We start from the raw sequence: 20,000 nt of genomic DNA, 5'->3' as shown, positions 1-20,000 counted from the left end.
CCAGCAGGGGATTCGGCTCCCCTCTGCCAGCAGGGATTCGGCTCCCCTCTGCCAGCAGGGATTCGGCTCCCCTCTGCCAGCAGGGATTCGGCTCCCCTCTGCCAGCAGGGATTCGGCTCCCCTCTGCCAGCAGGGATTCGGCTCCCCTCTGCCAGCAGGGATTCGGCTCCCCTCTGCCAGCAGGGGAATCGGCTCCCCTCTGCCAACAGAGACTCGGCTCCCCTCTGCCAACAGAGACTCGGCTCCCCTCTCCCAGCAGGGGACTCGGCTCCCCTCTCCCAGCAGGGGACTCGGCTCCCCTCTCCCAGCAGGGGACTCGGCTCCCCTCTCCCAGCAGGGGACTCGGCTCCCCTCTCCCAGCAGGGGACTCGGCTCCCCTCTCCCAGCAGGGGAATCGGCTCCCCTCTGCCAGCAGGGACTCGGCTCCCCTCTGCCAGCAGGGACTCGGCTCCCCTCTGCCAGCAGGGACTCGGCTCCCCTCTGCCAGCAGGGACTCGGCTCCCCTCTGCCAGCAGGGACTCGGCTCCCCTCTGCCAGCAGGGACTCGGCTCCCCTCTGCCAGCAGGGACTCGGCTCCCCTCTGCCAGCAGGGACTCGGCTCCCCTCTGCCAGCAGGGACTCGGCTCCCCTCTGCCAGCAGGGACTCTGTTCCCCTCTGCCAGCAGATACTCTGCTCGCTCTCCCCCCCGCCCCCCCCCCCCCCAGCATTCTAATTTCCTAAGTTTTGTGCCGCTATCTAGATAGCACCGGCTCCCCTCTCCCAGCAGCGATTATGTTCCTCTCTCCCAGCGGGGACTCGGCTCCCCTCTACCAGCGGGGACTCGGCACCCCTCTGCCAGCAGGGTCTCTGCTATACCCCCACCCCCCTCCCAGCAGATACTCTGCTCCCACAACCCCCCTCCCAACAGTTACTCGGCTCCCCCCTCCTAGCATTCTAATTTCCTAAGTTTTGTCTATCCTAATTCACAGCAATCAATCCCGAATCACTGGGCTGCATTTACACCAGTGTGTCATGGATTCTCATTGGTTGCAGTGGGCACTGCCTTTTTGCACGCAGGAATTTTCCTCCAAAATTTAAAGGAATAAACCTTCCAGTGATTAGCATGTTTTACCATCTGCAGACCCAAGTCTTCCTGCTGAGGATGTATTCTGGTGACAGAAGGTCAGCGTGTCCAGCCATCTCCACAAGTGTAATGAATGATGTGGTTTGTTTGTGTCTCTGCTCTGCTTTTGTAGAAACAGAAGTGGTGTGTACTTACTGTGTACTTACCGTAGTTATAGAATCTCTGCCAATCCCCGCAGCAAATTTAAACCAGGAACTTTTTTTTATCTTGATGCTATTTTGCATCTACAACATGTTTTATTCCTTTGTCCATTTGCAATTGCAAAAGAAAAACAGAAAAATGAGGCCACTGCACCTGATTGAAGACTTAAAGCAGAGCTTTGCTCTTTTTTGTGAGGTCTTCTCTCCTGCCTCCTTTCCCCTCCTGCTTACACCCTGTCTCCCAGGATTGGTGACTTAACAACCCAGCAGCTGGTTCGCTATAGAGAGAGAGCGCTTCTGAGGGGGTTTGAATCTGAGAAAGAACTCGCTCCTGTGATCGTGGAAGTAAATAGTGACAGCTGGGAGTCTCTTAGCAATGTCCTAGCATCAAGGCAGGATGGGATGATTCCATCTTGTCAGGGCAGGGCTGTGGAACGGACAGGTAGGCCTAGTGGCAGGGTAACGCACTGACTGACGACAACCACCACCAACAGACCGAAGTCCCTCAGGGCGCGGAGTCTAAGTCCCAGGCTGCCCTTCTCCAGGGCCCCTGATGGTGGGGATGGACTTGACGCAACCAGGAACCAGGTCGCGACCCCCGAGACACCCCGGCTGCGGTAATGGCGTGTAGCTGGTAAGAATGACAATAACGTAGTCAGGCAGGCCGGGTCGACAACAACGGGACAAAACGGTACAGAACAGTAGACAGAGAATCACAGGTCACGGGCCGGGTTCAGCAACGGAAGGTCAGATCGAAGGAAAACACAGAGAATGGTCTAGTCACAAGCCGAGTCAGATACCAGAAGAGTCACGAGCGTATACACAGAGCTGTAGCAAGACACAAGTGCAAAGAGCATGTGCGGATCACAGGCTTATATGTACTCAGCCACACCCCTCTGGGGGATGGACCTCAGAGACTTGAAGGCATAAAAGACTCCCACCATGCTCTGCAGAAAACCAAGATGGACGCCAGTACATGAAGCCGCACAGTCTCTGGGAAAAGGTAGGACCTTGACACATCTCTGGGAGTTTTTCAGTAAGGCTTCAGGAGGTATGTGAATTGCCTACACCTATAGCAAGGGCATGATCCAACTTTGGTCAAAGCTGTTAGTTTTTATCTATAGACATCCCTTAGCTGCATGGGCAGCTTTTTGGTAAACATGAGCGATGAAAAAAACATAAGAGGGCGCAAACTCCTCATGTATTACCACCATACAATTTATTGGATCCTCAAAGACAAATGGATACCCACAAGCAGTTAAAAACACATACATTTCAGTCTTAGGCAGTGAGTCCCGTCCTGGATCATCTGGTTGGAAAGCTAATGTGTTTCGGGAGTCCTCATCGTCTCAGTCCAAAACATGGCTGGACCAATAATCATAGTACAAAGATAATTAGTCATCATTGGTTCAACCATGTTTTGGACTGAGACACTGAGGATCCCATTTTAGTTGTGAAGGGCGTTTACCATCGGGCTCCGCTCACTGGTTAGTTGACAGGGAGGAGGGCGGCTTTTGATCCATGGACATTTAAGGGTTGACAGGGCACTAGATTGGTTCTGCTCTGAAGAAGGGGGAGCTTGACTCCCGAAACGCATTAGCTTTCCAACCAGATGGTTCTAGGACGGGGCTCGCCGCCCAAGAAGTGTGTATGTTATACGTCTGCTGTTTTTAACAACTGCTGAGTATCCATTTGTTTTTGAGGATACAATAAATTGTATGGCGGTAATGCACAAGGAGTTTGTGCCCTCGTGTGTGTGTTTACCGTTGACTGGAGATTTCCCCATCTGTGGAGAGGTACACCTGAGCAAGCATTATGCACCTTAGTATTCTGTGGAGCACCTTGGATTGAGCTCTGGAGTGTTTTTTAACCACTTCCAGTCCGGACACTTTCACCCCCTTCCAGTCCGGACACTTTCACCCCCTTCCAGTCCGGACACTTTCACCCCCTTCCAGTCCGGACACTTTCACCCCCTTCCAGTCCGGACACTTTCACCCCCTTCCAGTCCGGACACTTTCACCCCCTTCCAGTCCGGACACTTTCACCCCCTTCCAGTCCGGACACTTTCAGGACACTTTCACCCCCTTCCAGTCCGGACACTTTCACCCCCTTCCAGTCCGGACACTTTCACCCCCTTCCAGTCCGGACACTTTCAGGACACTTTCACCCCCTTCCAGTCCGGACACTTTCACCCCCTTCCAGTCCGGACACTTTCACCCCCTTCCAGTCCGGACACTTTCACCCCCTTCCAGTCCGGACACTTTCACCCCCTTCCAGTCCGGACACTTTCACCCCCTTCCAGTCCGGACACTTTCAGCCCCTTCCAGTCCGGACACTTTCAGCCCCTTCCAGTCCGGACACTTTCAGCCCCTTCCAGTCCGGACACTTTCAGCCCCTTCCAGTCCGGACACTTTCAGCCCCTTCCAGTCCGGACACTTTCAGCCCCTTCCAGTCCGGACACTTTCAGCCCCTTCCAGTCCGGACACTTTCAGCCCCTTCCAGTCCGGACACTTTCAGCCCCTTCCAGTCCGGACACTTTCAGCCCCTTCCAGTCCGGACACTTTCAGCCCCTTCCAGTCCGGACACTTTCAGCCCCTTCCAGTCCGGACACTTTCAGCCCCTTCCAGTCCGGACACTTTCAGCCCCTTCCAGTCCGGACACTTTCAGCCCCTTCCAGTCCGGACACTTTCAGCCCCTTCCAGTCCGGACACTTTCAGCCCCTTCCAGTCCGGACACTTTCAGCCCCTTCCAGTCCGGACACTTTCAGCCCCTTCCAGTCCGGACACTTTCAGCCCCTTCCAGTCCGGACACTTTCCCCCCCTTCCAGTCCGGACACTTTCCCCCCCTTCCAGTCCGGACACTTTCCCCCCCTTCCAGTCCGGACACTTTCCCCCCCTTCCTATCCAGGGCAATTTTCAGCTTTCAGCGCTATCACACTTTGAATGACAATTGCGCGGTCATGCAATACTGTACCCATATGAATTTTTTACCATTTTTTGGAGACAGATAAAGCTTTATTTTGGTGGTATTTATTCACCGCTGGGATTTTTATTTTTTTTACTATGTAAATGAAAAAGTCCAAAAATTTTGAAAAAAAAGTGTTTTTTTAATAAAATTTTAATATTTCATCATAAATCTTGGCCAAAATTTATTCCGTTATTTTTTTTAGTAAAAAAAAAAAAATCCAAATTAGTTTATAACCAAAAACTATAATTTTTAAACATTTTGTTTTACATTTTTATTTTATTTTCTTTATATTATTATTATTTTTTTTTTTTTACATACTGTCACCCTAGCAGTACAGTGTCACCATGGTGACACTGTACTACTTGGGGGTGATGAAGATTTTTATTTTTTTTTTTACACTGATTGCTTTTACACCCATATAGGATGTAAAAGCAATCATTTCTCTTTCTCTCTGTCTGCATTCTTGCAGTCATTGAGAAGTACTGAGTGAGCTTTGATTGGTCACAGCTTGTCACATGGTACCAGCCTGTTGTGAATAGCCCTGTACCATGTGACCTCTGTGATCATTCACAGATTTCACACGTAGTAAGCAATGATGTCAGAAGTGACATCTTGCTTACTACTTTGCATGTGATCACCGATTCGCCAATCAGTGATCACATGATCGGGACCTCGTACAGAGGTCCTGTCCGACGATCGGTGTTTCACTGTGTCCGGAGGACACAGCGGGCACCGGATCGCGGTGTTGCGCGCTCCCAGGGAGCGCGCACAGCTAGAAAAGGCGGGTGCCGTTTATGAACGGCAACCCGCCTCTGGACTGCCACCGCCCTGCCGTTTATAAACAGCGGCCGGACGGGAAGAGGTTAATGAAACGTGATCTATGCCTTTTAAGTTTTATCTTAACTGTTGCTGGAGACACAAAACTTGGGGACCTTTTGTTTGTCAATCTCTTCTGGGGAAAACAATCAACTGCTGGCACTCTCCCGCCTCTTTCAGCTAGTTAGTGGTCACTGGCATCACAATGAAGGTCTGGGAAGGGCCAATAGGCTGTTATCTTGTCCTGAAGAAGAGATTTGAATATTGGAGCTCCATGGATTTTGGGGCTCCTGGAGTATACAAGACAATGGATGCCATTGCATGTGACCACCCAAGGTTCATGTGACCACCCAAGGTTCATGTGACCACCCAAGGTTCATGTGACCACCCAAGGTTCATGTGACCACCCAAGGTTCATGTGACCACCCAAGGTTCTTGTGACCACCCAAGGTTCATGTGACCACCCAAGGTTCTTCTGGACAGTTTTAGATCTCCTAAACGTTTTCAGCACGTTAGCATCCACATATAGGAGAGATTTGGGTGGGGGGGGACTGTTTGAGGTATGCATTCCTCAACAGCATGTCCTTAGAGAGACCTGCCAGTACCTTTGTTGCTGAGCGTTGGTTGGTGACTTTTCATTCTGTACACTTCCTAGCATATCATGGCTTCATCTCCTCAGCCTGCATTCCCAGAACTAGTCAGGGAGAACATTGTGTCTCTTGGCACTCAGCAGAAGTAAGCAGTATTGTGTTCACTTCCCTAAACACGGCAAGAATCGATTTGATTATGTCGTCACTCATGTCTTCAGTCAACTGGTTTTTCTTGCTTATTCAGCACCTTGCAGAATATCTATGTTGCGTCTCTGTCACCGTCTGTGACACGTGTGACTGTCTTCTACCGAATCTCCTGTGTGTAGTAGTCTTTACCCGGCCTGCTGTCCTCAGAACCACACATGGAACTTAGATGTGTGATGGACTCAGAATATATTGAACAAAAATGCTACCCCTCCCGCCTCATCATCTGACTCCCCATACCCATCACAATCGGACTTTGTATTATTATTATACAGGATTTATGACGCCAACAGTTTGCTCAGCGCTTTACAATATAACAAGAGACAATACAGCAACAATACAAGAGGGTTAGGAGGGCCTGATCCTGGGAGCTTACAATCTAAGAGGGAGGGGTATTCTTTTGCGGTCTCCTTTAGGTTCAGCAAAGCTATGTGATATGAGCCCTCACACTACACAATTGTCGGTAAATCTAGAAAATCTTATCTATTCAGATTGTGAGGTGTGTGGGTAATTTTGAGCAGGGTTGGTGCATATACAGTTTTCTAAATGGTTTAGGACAGGGGTGTCAAACTCAATATCATTGCGGCCTACATCAGCGTTATGGTTGCCCTCAAAGAGCCTGTTGTATCTGTAAAACTAGATGTCCAGGCTCCCCCCCCACTTACATCAGATGTCAAGAGCCACCCACCATCAGAAGTTGAGTCCCCCACCCTCCGTTACATCACAGTGCAGCCCAGGGGCAGACTGACAACTCATGGGGCCCCCGGGCAAAAGGGGATCATGGGGCCCCTGTGTCCTTGCCCAAACTGAAAAAAGCCTATGAAAAAGGTACCAGGGGCACCTCATGGGGCCACCTACTGTCCCCAGGCCCTCGGGCAGTGCCCAAGTTTCCAAATGGTCAGTCCGCCCCTGGTGCAGCCCTTACCTTGTGCAGCTTCCAGGAAGAAGCTGGTGGCGAAGCAGAAAGTGCAGGGTCTGAAGGAGGACCAGAGGAGTGCTGGAGTCTGCTAAACGCTGAGAGCAGGGAAAGCAGAGACGAGGGAGTGCTGCAGTTGCACAGAGAGGAGCGGGATCTGTAGGAGGAGTTCTGTCATCCTCTGTACTGCCAACTGCTGAGACAAGGTGGGGCCAGAGACAAGGTGGGTGCCAGGGCAGCATGAAGTGGGCTGGAAGGCGGGAGAATGGCAACTAAAACAAAGCAGTTGCCAGTGATCTAGGTAAATTTTTCACATGAAAGGGTAAATTAAAGATTCCCATGCAGGACATTCATTTAGGACAGGGGTGGGCAACTGTGGCCCTCCAGCTGTTGTAGAACTACAAGTCCCATGAGGCATTGCAAAATTGACGGTTACAAGCATGACTCCCAAAGACAGGAATGATGGGACTTGTAGTTCCCGTCTTTGGGAGTCATGCTTGTAACTGTCAGTTTTTCAATGTTTAATGGGACTTGTAGTTCTACAACAGCTGGAGGCCCACATTTGCCCACCCCTGACTTAGGACATCACCACCAAATATGGAGCATGGTACCTCCCTGGCCACAGTTTCTGTAGCATTGCGAGGATATTTTTTGGCACGTTTTGGTTATCCCGGTGGGCATCACATGTACCCCCATAACAGCATTTTCTAATTGGACTCCACAAGGGTCATCTTCGTAGAGATCTTTGACAAGTCATCGAATTCCTGCCAATCCTGACAGTCCAAGGTTATTTATTTTTTTAGATCTTGTTCCCATTGTATCGTATTTAGGAGTTTATGACCAGGATTTAGTATATTAATGAAGTCCGGCCCCCTCGTAGTTTCTCCAGTTTCACAAGAGATTTTAAATAATGTCAGTGATAATGTGCGGAGGGTATATTTGCCTTCAGCAAGCCATAGGTGATTCTATTCACCTTCCCGCAATCACGGCTGGAAGGAAAAGAAATCGCTCATTTTTGTCATCAACACAGTGTTGATGGGGGAATCCCTCCCGCACTTCTATGTTCTGCCAGCAGGGAGCCTTCTCTGCCAACAGAACGCAATGATTACTGTTGGCGGCTATAGCCGCCTGCAGTAATCACATGCAAAAAAAAATCTGACAGGCTAGTTGTAGTGAGGTCAGTCGATGGATCGACTTTAGTACAATCAGCCTGCCCATAGATGGATCAAATCTTGGCCGGTTTCTGCTGAACCTGCCAAGTTTTGATCCACCATTGGCCAGCTTTAATGTAGGAGGTGATCCGAGTATAGCGGAAAATTTCAGGTGAGGGGGAGGGGAATTCTTTTCTGTAGTGGTCAAAATTACGAATGTCATTTTCAGATGAAAAGTCCCTATGCATATAATTCTTTGTTTTTCCACCATTGAAAGATGCATGAATATTACCCAGATTGAAATTCAGGATTTAGCATAGGTGTCAAAGGAGTGTAGTGAGAATAAAGTTATCTCCTGGCTCTCTGCTTGTCCCATAAGGAAAGTGAGTAAGAGAAGGTGGGGCTCGTGATGGGTGGACACAATCTGCTAGGGATCCACATCATGGATCCATTAGACCATTGGTCTCCAAACTGCAGCCCAAGGGCTGAATGGGGGCCCCTTGCTTGCCATTATCTCGCATTTGGGGCACTGCTTCTCCCATGGACACCAACAATGCGACATTCTTCCTTCCACTGACACCAATGATGGGGCATTATTTCTTCCACTAATACAAGGCACTAGTCCTTAAACTGACACCAGCGATTTGGACTCTTCTCACCATTGATACCAATGATGGGGCCCTAGTCCTCCCATTGATACCAATGATGGGGCCCTATTCCTCCCATTGATAGCAAGGATGGGGCCCTATTCCTCCCATTGATAGCAAGGATGGGGCCCTATTCCTCCCATTGATAGCAAGGATGGGGCCCTATTCCTCCCATTGATAGCAAGGATGGGGCCCTATTCCTCCCATTGATAGCAAGGATGGGGCCCTATTCCTCCCATTGATAGCAAGGATGGGGCCCTATTCCTCCCATTTGATATCAAGGATGGGGCCCTATTCCTCCCATTTGATACCAAGGATGGGGCCCTATTCCTCCCATTGATACCAAGGATGGGGCCCTGTTCCTCCCATTTGATACCAAGGATGGGGCCGTGTTCCTCCCATTTGATACCAAGGATGGGGCCCTGTTCCTCCCATTGATACCAAGGATGGGGCCCTGTTCCTCCCATTGATACCAAGGATGGGGCCCTATTCCCCCCATTGATACCAAGGATGGGGCCCTATTCCCCCCATTGATACCAAGGATGGGACCCTATTCCTCCCATTTGATACCAAGGATGGGACCCTGTTCCTCCCATTGATACCAAGGATGGGGCCCTATTCCTCCCATTGATACCAAGGATGGGGCCCTGTTCCTCCCATTTGATACCAAGGATGGGGCCCTGTTCCTCCCATTGATACCAAGGATGGGGCCCTGTTCCTCCCATTGATACCAAGGATGGGGCCCTGTTCCTCCCATTGATACCAAGGATGGGGTCCTATTCCTCCCATTGATACCAAGGATGGGGCCCTATTCCTCCCATTGATACCAAGGATGGGGCCCTATTCCTCCCATTGATACCAAGGATGGGGCCCTATTCCTCCCATTGATACCAAGGATGGGGCCCTATTCCTCCCATTGATACCAAGGATGGGGCCCTATTCCTCCCATTGATACCAAGGATGGGGCCCTATTCCTCCCATTGATACCAAGGATGGGACCCTATTCCTCCCATTGATACCAAGGATGGGGCCCTATTCCTCCCATTGATACCAAGGGTGGGGCCCTATTCCTCTCATTGATACCAATGATGGGGCATTGGTTACATCCACTGACACTGGGCCTTTTTCTACTCCAACTGTGTCCAGCCTCCTTTAAAGTATATCTAAAAGCAAAACGTTTTTAGGTTTGGAAAGAGTGGAGAGGGATTAGAACCCCTGTCGGTTTTGATTGCTGCCTTTGCCCCTATTAGGGAGAGTCACCCTTTCTATTTGTCCTATTTACCATTATCAGTGAAAGTAAAAGAAAATTCCACATTTTGGGTTGTCCCGAGAAAAGTAATAGAGAGGGGATCTCTTCCAATGGGTACACTAGTTCTGGTAACTGGTGGTCACCAAGGAATTTTCCTAATTTGAAGGAATTTCCTCTCACTTTCTTTATGGCTATGGGACAGGAAGTGAAGGGAAATCTCCCCAGTGGGACAGGGAGGGTTATAACCCTCCCTCCAGAATGAAAACAAAAATGCCTATAATTCTACTTTAAGTCTGAAGGACAGTAATCTGGCCCTTTGGAAAGATTGGAGACCATGTGGAGCAGGACTAAGCCTCCATGAAAACTCATTGGGTGCAAGCGTCCCCTTGTAGTGTTCTGAGCTCCCTGTGCAGCTTTGATGGTATGTCATTTAATTGATCACTCCTAGACCTCCCTCGAGTTATAGTTGTATGAAGTGTCAATTTATTAATTCTACGTCTCTTAAGTACTGCATATGAAGTGAGGACTTTTATTTTGGATAGCAGTTCTCTCCTTCGTAGGAGTTGGAGAGTTCTAAAGAAATATAGGATTCTGGGTATGGTGTTCATTGTGACCGGATATATTCTTCCAAACCATGTAAGGGCGGTAAAATGGACCATCTCCCCAAATCTGGTTTTGATTTGTTTGAAAAAAAATGGAAGTTCTGTTGGTACAACACACAGGTGGGGTTTGTGGGTTCTCTGGCTCCATGGTCTACATACCAACATAAAGGCAATGGCCACCACAAGGGACAGACCTAATAATTAAATCCAACACAATTATGGCCAATGGATGCACTTTGACGTATTTTACTCTCAGGTTCCTTAAAATTGGATTGACGCACTGAAAGGTTAAAAGGAAGCAACGTGTTAGAAAATGCAGCCTAATGGGTTGTTTGGTTTTTTTGTTTTTTTTTTTTGTCTGCAGAAAAAGCCCGTGAGAAGGCGCTATGAGCCGTACGGGATGTATTCCGATGATGACGCCAACAGCGATGCCTCTAGCGCGTGCTCAGAAAGGTCTTACGGATCTCGGAATGGAGGGATTCCGCACTACTTGCGGCAAACCGAGGACGTGGCAGAGGTCCTTAATCATTGCGCTAGTTCCAATTGGTCAGAGAGGAAGGAGGGGCTTATCGGTCTACAAAACCTCCTAAAAAGTCAGCGGACGCTCAGGTAAATCAAGTGCTAATTGTGACCTTTCTGTGTTTTGACCTGGCGTGGCGTAACGGGTGTTTCTGTTCAATTCTAGCCGGGTAGAGCTGAAACGATTATGTGAGATATTCACTCGGATGTTCGCCGATCCGCACAGCAAGGTATGTTTGATGCATGGGTGGCTCTTTATAGAGGAACATACGATTGTGAGAGTCGAGTGTTGTAGGTGTATGTCGGTGTGTTTGTAAATTGTAGAATTTATTCTGTGTAGGGATGCAGCAGCTCTGCAGTACATGGCTCTGTAGATTGCATGGTGTGCTGCATGCTAAGCATGGTGATGTCTGCATGATGATGAACAAATGTAACCTGCTAATTCCTAGGAGCAGCCACATCACTGCTAACATAACTGCTTATTCTCGTAGCCGCTAGTCATTTCCTGGTAGCCGCTAGTCATTTCCTGGCGGAGCTTCTGCTGGGCGCACAACACATTCTGCTGTGTACTATGACATGGCTGAACATGATCGGCGTGTTCACTACCAGAGCGTGTATTAGAGATCAATGTTATGTATTAGATTTCTGAGCATGTGAGGATGGCTTCTTACTTGTCTGAAGCATATGGGAGTGATGGCAGAGAGTAGAAGAGCGAGGAAGCTACATGGCAGGAGCCTAATTGGGATGGCTGCGCTTGGCTCCGGTGTGGCCATAGTTGGTTTAACGTGCAGGAGGATAACCACGCTTTTTAATAGCATGCAGGGCATTGGGCATAGTGGCAACTATAAATAACATAGGCTTCATTTGTCCTTGACATGCAGGACCCTGGTTGCGCTTGCTCTTGGGGCGCGGGACCCTGGTTGCGCTTGCTCTTGGGGCGCGGGACCCTGGTTGCGCTTGCTCTTGGGGCGCGGGACCCTGGTTGCTCTTGCCCTTGGGGCGCGGGACCCTGGTTGCGCTTGCCCTTGGGGCGCGGGACCCTGGTTGCGCTTGCTCTTGGGGCGCGGGACCCTGGTTGCGCTTGCTCTTGGGGCGCGGGACCCTGGTTGCGCTTGCTCTTGGGGCGCGGGACCCTGGTTGCGCTTGCTCTTGGGGCGCGGGACCCTGGTTGCGCTTGCTCTTGGGGCGCGGGACCCTGGTTGCGCTTGCTCTTGGGGCGCGGGACCCTGGTTGCGCTTGCTCTTGGGGCGCGGGACCCTGGTTGCGCTTGCTCTTGGGGCGCGGGACCCTGGTTGCGCTTGCTCTTGGGGCGCGGGACCCTGGTTGCGCTTGCTCTTGGGGCGCGGGACCCTGGTTGCGCTTGCTCTTGGGGCGCGGGACCCTGGTTGCGCTTGCTCTTGGGGCGCGGGACCCTGGTTGCGCTTGCTCTTGGGGCGCGGGACCCTGGTTGCGCTTGCTCTTGGGGCGCGGGACCCTGGTTGCGCTTGCTCTTGGGGCGCGGGACCCTGGTTGCGCTTGCTCTTGGGGCGCGGGACCCTGGTTGCGCTTGGGGCGCGGGACCCTGGTTGCGCTTGGGGCGCGGGACCCTGGTTGCGCTTGGGGCGCGGGACCCTGGTTGCGCTTGGGGCGCGGGACCCTGGTTGCGCTTGGGGCGCGGGACCCTGGTTGCTCTTGGGGCGCGGGACCCTGGTTGCGCTTGCTCTTGGTGCGCGGGACCCTGGTTGCGCTTGCTCTTGGTGCGCGGGACCCTGGTTGCGCTTGCTCTTGGTGCGCGGGTCCCTGGTTGCGCTTGCTCTTGGGGCGCGGGACCCAGGTTGCGCGGGACCCCGGTTGCGCTTGCTCTTGGGGCGCGGGACCCCGGTTGCGCTTGCTCTTGGGGCGCGGGACCCCGGTTGCGCTTGCTCTTGGAGAGCGGGACCCTGACTCATTATTCCACTTGGCCTTTGAGTGTCTGTAGTCCTCTCAGATCACCTTCACATTGTAGAGCTGCTTCATCCATACAGATGCCAACAAGGGGTGTTTATATTATTATAAGTTGTATGAAAATGCGGCAGGGTGGTGAGAGAAATGAGGCAAAGAGGAATTCTCTGAATATTGTGTATGTGAAGTACAAAGAAAGTTCTAGAGTGCTGAGCCTTTGATGTGTTATCCCAATGCTGATATGGCTGGTGAGGAATCTAGATTTGGGTTGTTGGGCAGATTTCTATGATCTCTCATATAGGATAGGTGACTGTGACCTCCTTATTCGTGAACAAAAACTAACGTGTGGTTTGTTTTATCGCATGCTCTGCCTTGCTGTGGATCTCATTCCAGAGAGTAAGTGATGTTTCTCTTTTATTTATTGTCTGTCTATCCCTCTTCCTCATTCCTTCCACTTGTTGTTTGTGTTCTAAAAAAAAATCGGGAATTGGGATTTTCACCAAAACAGAAATTTAGCGGCTTGTGAATTTTGCGGAGTCAACACATCTCATAATGTTCATTGATCTGTATAAAGATAATACAGGGCTGTAGGAAAAGCCATTCTGTATGTGTTCTCTTGTGTCGCTCTCTTTTCTCTCATTATTTATATTGCGGTTAGTCTAACTCATTCATTTTTTTTTTTTTTTTTAAATGGTAAGTAGGGCCAAATTTTTTTGGGGGTTTTTTTTTTTTTTTTTTTTCATTTTTGACTGTAGCGCCAAGAAAATTCTAAGGAGCAAGATGAAAATTTAAATGTGGTTTCGTTTGGGAAATTCCATTCACTCAAATTGCATATTAAAGTGGAAGTAAAGGCAATACCTACCTAACTCTAATCCTCCTCTCGACCACATTCTAAGCCGAATTTGTCTAGCCCTGTAAAGAAAAAATCCATATACTTACCCATAGGTAAGGTCCCATAGGTAAGGTCCCATAGGTAAGGTCCCATAGGTATAGGTCCCAGACTGAGCTGTCAGTGGCGACTTCAGTGTGTAGGAGAGGCAGCCGACAATAGAAGCCTCATAGTCAATGGGTGATGTCATTTCCCAGCCTTTGGCTTTCTCCTGCACTCAGGCAGGGTACCACTGGAGACCGGACCAGAGTGGCTGCAGAACAAGTAAGTATAGCGATTTATTTCTTTACAGGGCTAGAGAGATTAGGCTTAGAATGTGGCTGAGTGTAGGTTTACAGTTACCATTTATTGTCGCTCCCTAAGATGCACTTAGGTTTTAGAAGAGAAAAACAAGAAAAAAAAATATTCTAAACCAATGGACTGCAGACATAGTACAGGGAATGACCAGAGACTGCGGACATAGTATAGGAGATGACCGGAGACTGCGGACACAGTACAGGAGATGACCAGAGACTGCGGACATAGTACAGGAGATGACCAGAGACTGCGGACATAGTACAGGAGATGACCGGAGACTGCGGACATAGTTCAGGAGATGACCGGAGACTGCGGACATAGTACAAGAGATGACCGGAGACTGCAGACATAGTACAGGAGATGGCCAGAGACTGCGGACATAGTACAGGAGATGACCAGAGACTGCTGACGTAGTACAGGAGATGACCAGAGACTGCTGACATAGTACAGGAGATGACCGGAGACTGCGGACATAGTACAGGAGATGACCGGAGACTGCGGACATAGTACAGGAGATGACCGGAGACTGCGGACATAGTACAAGAGATGACCGGAGACTGCGGACATAGTACAGGAGATGACCGGAGACTGCGGACATAGTACAGGAGATGACCAGAGACTGCGGACATAGTACAGGAGATGACCAGAGACTGCTGACGTAGTACAGGAGATGACCAGAGACTGCTGACGTAGTACAGGAGATGACCAGAGACTGCTGACGTAGTACAGGAGATGACCAGAGACTGCTGACATAGTACAGGAGATGACCGGAGACTGCGGACATAGTACAGGAGATGACCGGAGACTGCGGACATAGTACAGGAGATGACCGGAGACTGCGGACATAGTACAAGAGATGACCGGAGACTGCGGACATAGTACAGGAGATGACCGGAGACTGCGGACATAGTACAGGAGATGACCAGAGACTGCGGACATAGTACAGGAGATGACCAGAGACTGCTGACGTAGTACAGGAGATGACCAGAGACTGCGGACACAGTGCTAGAGATGACCGGAGACTGCGGACACAGTGCTGGAGATGACCGGAGACTGCGGACACAGTGCTGGAGATGACCGGAGACTGCGGACACAGTGCTGGAGATGACCGGAGACTGCGGACACAGTGCTGGAGATGACCGGAGACTGCGGACACAGTGCTGGAGATGACCGGAGACTGCGGACACAGTGCTGGAGATGACCGGAGACTGCGGACACAGTGCTGGAGATGACCGGAGACTGCGGACACAGTGCTGGAGATGACCGGAGACTGCGGACACAGTACTAGAGATGACCGGAGACTGCGGACACAGTGCTGGAGATGACCGGAGACTGCGGACACAGTGCTGGAGATGACCGGAGACTGCGGACACAGTGCTGGAGATGACCGGAGACTGCGGACACAGTGCTGGAGATGACCGGAGACTGCGGACACAGTGCTGGAGATGACCGGAGACTGCGGACACAGTGCTGGAGATGACCGGAGACTGCGGACACAGTGCTGGAGATGACCGGAGACTGCGGACACAGTGCTGGAGATGACCGGAGACTGCGGACACAGTGCTGGAGATGACCGGAGACTGCGGACACAGTGCTGGAGATGACCGGAGACTGCGGACACAGTGCTGGAGATGACCGGAGACTGCGGACACAGTGCTGGAGATGACCGGAGACTGCGGACACAGTGCTGGAGATGACCGGAGACTGCGGGCACAGTGCTGGAGATGACCGGAGACTGCGGGCACAGTGCTGGAGATGACCGGAGACTGCGGACACAGTGCTGGAGATGACCGGAGACTGCGGACACAGTGCTGGAGATGACCGGAGACTGCGGACACAGTGCTGGAGATGACCGGAGACTGCGGACACAGTACAGGAGATGACCGGAGACTGCGGACACAGTACAGGAGATGACCGGAGACTGCGGACACAGTACAGGAGATGACCGGAGACTGCGGACACAGTACAGGAGATGACCGGAGACTGCGGACAGAGTACTGAAGATGACCGGAGACTGCGGACACAGTACAGGAGATGACCGGAGACTGCGGACACAGTAGAGGAGATGACCGGAGACTGCGGACACAGTACAGGAGATGACCGGAGACTGCGGACACAGTACAGGAGATGACCGGAGACTGCGGACACAGTACTGGAGATGACCGGAGACTGCGGAGACAGTACTGGAGATGACCGGAGACTGCGGACATACTACAGGGAATGAGGGGGGGGGAAGCGAATTTGACAGGTACCCACTTCCACGAAGTTGTTCTCCCTCCCCGTCTTCTGGGATACGTGACAGGTCCCAGAAGACTGCTGGACTATTCACATAGCACAGCGCTTCTCGTGCATGTACAGTGGGAACCCAGCTGTGAAGCCGCAAATTGGACAAAATTTATGAAGAGATTTGATTAAAAAATATGCACATATGCAAACTGTTGTAATTCCTACACCGTTCACCTGATTTGGATGTAAATACCCTCAAATTAAAGCTGACAGTCTGCAGTTAAAGCACATCTTGTTTGTTTCATTTCAAATCCATTGTGGTGGTGTATAGAGCCAAAAATGTTAGAATTGTGTCCATGTCCCAATATTTATGGACCTGACTGTGTATATGTATATATATATATATATATATATATATATATATATATAGGAGAAATATTAATATTGTGAGCGCTCTTTAAAAGATAGCATCTGAAGTACAAAAGGAAACCATAGTAACCTCCAAATAGCAATAAATAAGTAAAGTGCAACGCTGCACTTTACATATATATATATATATATATATATATATATATATAAATATATATATATATATAAATATTATTTTTTATTATTTTTTAAATTTCGCAAAGATTGAAAACCACAGTGGTGATCAAATACCACCAAAAGAAAGATCTATTTGTGCGAAACCAGTACTTAGTCATAAAGCTTCTACCTAACCAAGACATCGTATGCAGTGATGTGTTAAGCATCGTTGCCTATTACTATGGCCAGATATAAAAAACGTTTCTTCGTTGGCCTAAACTCCGGCCTTTACTTCCTTTCAACACTCCTTGTCCACCAACATGTAGATGTGGTGCACCAATGAGAACCATTCTCACCATGACTTTCAGTGCTGAGCAGATGGGTCAGGCGCTTTAATGTTATCCCATGAAGATGTGTCCCTCCTTGTTTTCAGGACAGTTGAATACATTGTTTGGGGGGAAGTATATGTAATCCATTTTTGGGCCATGGGGTCCATTTTGACCATTTTTAAGTGTTGAGCTGCTCAGTGTTTACGGCGGTCTGATTTTCTAAAGGCCAAACCATCAAAAATGATGGAGAAACTTTTCTACATCGAATCATATTGTCATTCTTCAGTTTATTTTGTAGAGAAGAATTTGTGATTTTTTTTTTTTATTTATTTGTTATTTTTTGTTTTGTAATTAGTTGTTCTCTCATTGCTCCCGCCTCTTGGACATGTTCAGCTCTTTGTAATGTTCTGATGAGCTCTCCGCCATGGCCTAACTCTTGTCATTGGTGCCGACAGGTGTTCAGCATGTTCCTGGAAACCCTGGTGGATTTCGTTATCATTCACAAGGACGACCTGCAGGACTGGTTGTTCATTTTACTGACCCAACTTTTGAAGAAGATGGGGGCTGACCTGCTGGGTTCTGTGCAGGCCAAAGTACAGAAAGCCCTCGACGTGACAAGGTAAGAGCAGCAAGACTAGCACACAGGTCTCACTGAGAGGACGCTCAGCCTCCTTAATGGCCACATGATGATATTTCTGTATGGACTTAGCACTGGTTCACACTGGGATTCCTGTGCGATTCAATGCAATTTTCTGGGCCGAAATCGCACCAAGAGTAGTGCATGCACTACTTTTAAAAACGCACTGTAACTTGATCACATGGTACTGCTTTCCGTGGACTGGTTCTGTTTACTGAACTTTTTATTCCCACCATTGATCTATCACTCTTTTATTATTGTTCTGACTGAGCTCGCTTTTGTCTCTGCAGGGATTCATTCCCTTTCGATCAGCAGTTTAACATTTTGATGAGATTCATCGTTGATCAGACACAGACGCCGAACCTCAAGGTTGGTACTTAGTGTATATACAGCAGAGGATTTGATTAGTAAATCAGTGTTCTATCCTACCACTGCATTAAATAGTACATTGTATATGGCAGTACATAAGAAACGCCATTATTACAGTAATATGACTTTCTTTTTTTGGTATAAAGGATAAGTTTACCTTTCAGAACATGTTACATCCCAAATTCCGAGTGTAACATGTTATGAATACACCGACTATCACGTACCTGGTGATGGAGGCCAATGGAGAGAGGGCTGCCCTTACGGCTAAGTTCTGGACTCCCCTGAGAGTGGGACAGCGGGAGTCTGGCCCAAAGTTGCTCAGGTCGCCTGTAGGAGTGCTGGTTGGTGGTCCACTCAGAAGCACAGCTGATGTACGGAGATAGGTCTGCAGACAGGAGGCGCCTGTGCGTGGTATGTAAGCCCTTCCGGGATTTAGAGATTTACTGGATATCCAGTTCAAGCCAAGGTCCGGTACCAGGTGGGAATCAGAGCAGACGTAGTCAGATGGGGTAGCCAAGGTCATACACAGAGGAGCGAGAGAGAGAGAGTATCCGTAAGCCAAGCCGAGATCAAGATCGGGTTAATCAGAGTAGACAGGTCCAAGAGCAAGCCAAGTCGGTATCAGGAAATCACAGGTCACGATAACACAGGAAACGGGAACAAGGCATGGGAGCTAGAGATCATCCAGCAACTTGAGGAAGTGATGAGCCTCCTTATAAAGGCTGTCTAGCACCAAACCGAGGCTAATGTGTGCTTCTGCGGCCATGCAGGGTGCTGACAGAAATGCCAGATCTTCCAGAACTTCTGCCGTGGACAGGACCCTGACACCGACCTCCGCTCCCCCACTACAAAATTTTGACAGCAGGATGAGAGAAGATACCCTGTTAGCTGTCAAAATGTTTTAAAAAACCTGGCCATGCAGGGCTCCGCCCATCCGGCCATGTCACTCGTTCACAGCCCTCTGTGAATGAGAAACTACAAGTTCCGGCAGCCTTAGCGGCTCTCGGCCTGTATTTCTCAATGAACTACCATGGCTCTCTTGAGCACTGTGGCAATTCATTGATTTTTCCTGTCAGTATATCTACTTACCTATACATCCCATATGGACAAGCAGATATACTGACAGGCCTGCAGGAGACCTGCATGGCACCAGCGATCTGCTGATGAATGCTTTACAGGCTCCTGCAACAAAAAATAATAAATGCATATTTTTACCTGCCAAAAATGCATTTATTTTTTTTTTTTTGCAAAAGGTGAACTTACCCTTTAAAGCCCAACTTCACGTTTATCGTCACTTCATATGGTTCATTTGGCCAGGTTGACTCTTATTTAGTTCTGGGAGAGGGATGGGAAGTTCCTGTCCCACAGCCGGAACACAGCGCTGTATAGCTCAGGCTATATGCATTTAATAAAGTACACCCAGCTTATTAGTGCAGTCAAAATCTAATTTGGGTCAGCTTGCCCAAACAAACTATTTAAAGGACAAATTCCTTTAGGCTTTAAAAAAATGTATGGGATGTTGTTCCCCCCATCCCCCCCAAGTCATACTTACCTAGGTGGATTCAACATCGGTCCCCCACCGGCTCTAAGTGTGAGAACTCAACGATCACATGACTGCTGGTCGCTGAGTTCTCACCGCCGCTGTGAGCAGAGAGCAGAACTGTCAGTCACCATTGTCTGCTTTGCCCCCCCCCCCCCCCCACGCTCACTGGAGCACTGGGCTGCGGGAGGGGGGGGGGGAGCACCTGGCTCAGGCTCTCAGCACCTCGCTGAGAGGCTGAGCCAGGTGCCGCTCCAGACTCTGGGGTGGATCCTGACTTTAAAGTCAGGATCTTTCCCCAGTCTGGACCAGCTGAGTGACGTCAGCCGACAGCTGTTGAGCC

General features: G+C 49.7%; 1 protein-coding gene across 1 annotated transcript in view; it reads left to right on the top strand.

Moving 5' to 3' along the window:
- LOC149429047 (CLIP-associating protein 1-like) overlaps positions 1–20,000 on the top strand; it is a gene marked incomplete at its 5' end in the record, with an annotated part of 158,285 nt that overhangs the window by 54,798 nt on the left and 83,487 nt on the right. Inside the window, 4 exons of the mRNA XM_089666790.1 lie at positions 10,771–11,015; positions 11,092–11,155; positions 17,567–17,730; positions 18,039–18,117. Coding sequence (XP_089522916.1) covers positions 10,771–11,015; positions 11,092–11,155; positions 17,567–17,730; positions 18,039–18,117 — 552 coding nt within the window. The remainder of the gene's footprint in view (positions 1–10,770; positions 11,016–11,091; positions 11,156–17,566; positions 17,731–18,038; positions 18,118–20,000) is intronic.

Source organism: Staurois parvus, unplaced genomic scaffold, assembly GCF_062004578.1.
Source record: "Staurois parvus isolate SC_StPar_1 unplaced genomic scaffold, SC_StPar_1.0 ptg002845l, whole genome shotgun sequence".
In the NCBI taxonomy this organism is placed as follows: Eukaryota; Metazoa; Chordata; class Amphibia; order Anura; family Ranidae; genus Staurois; species Staurois parvus.
Note: the sequence above shows the minus strand (reverse complement) of the source record. Positions and strands in the feature narration are given on the sequence as shown.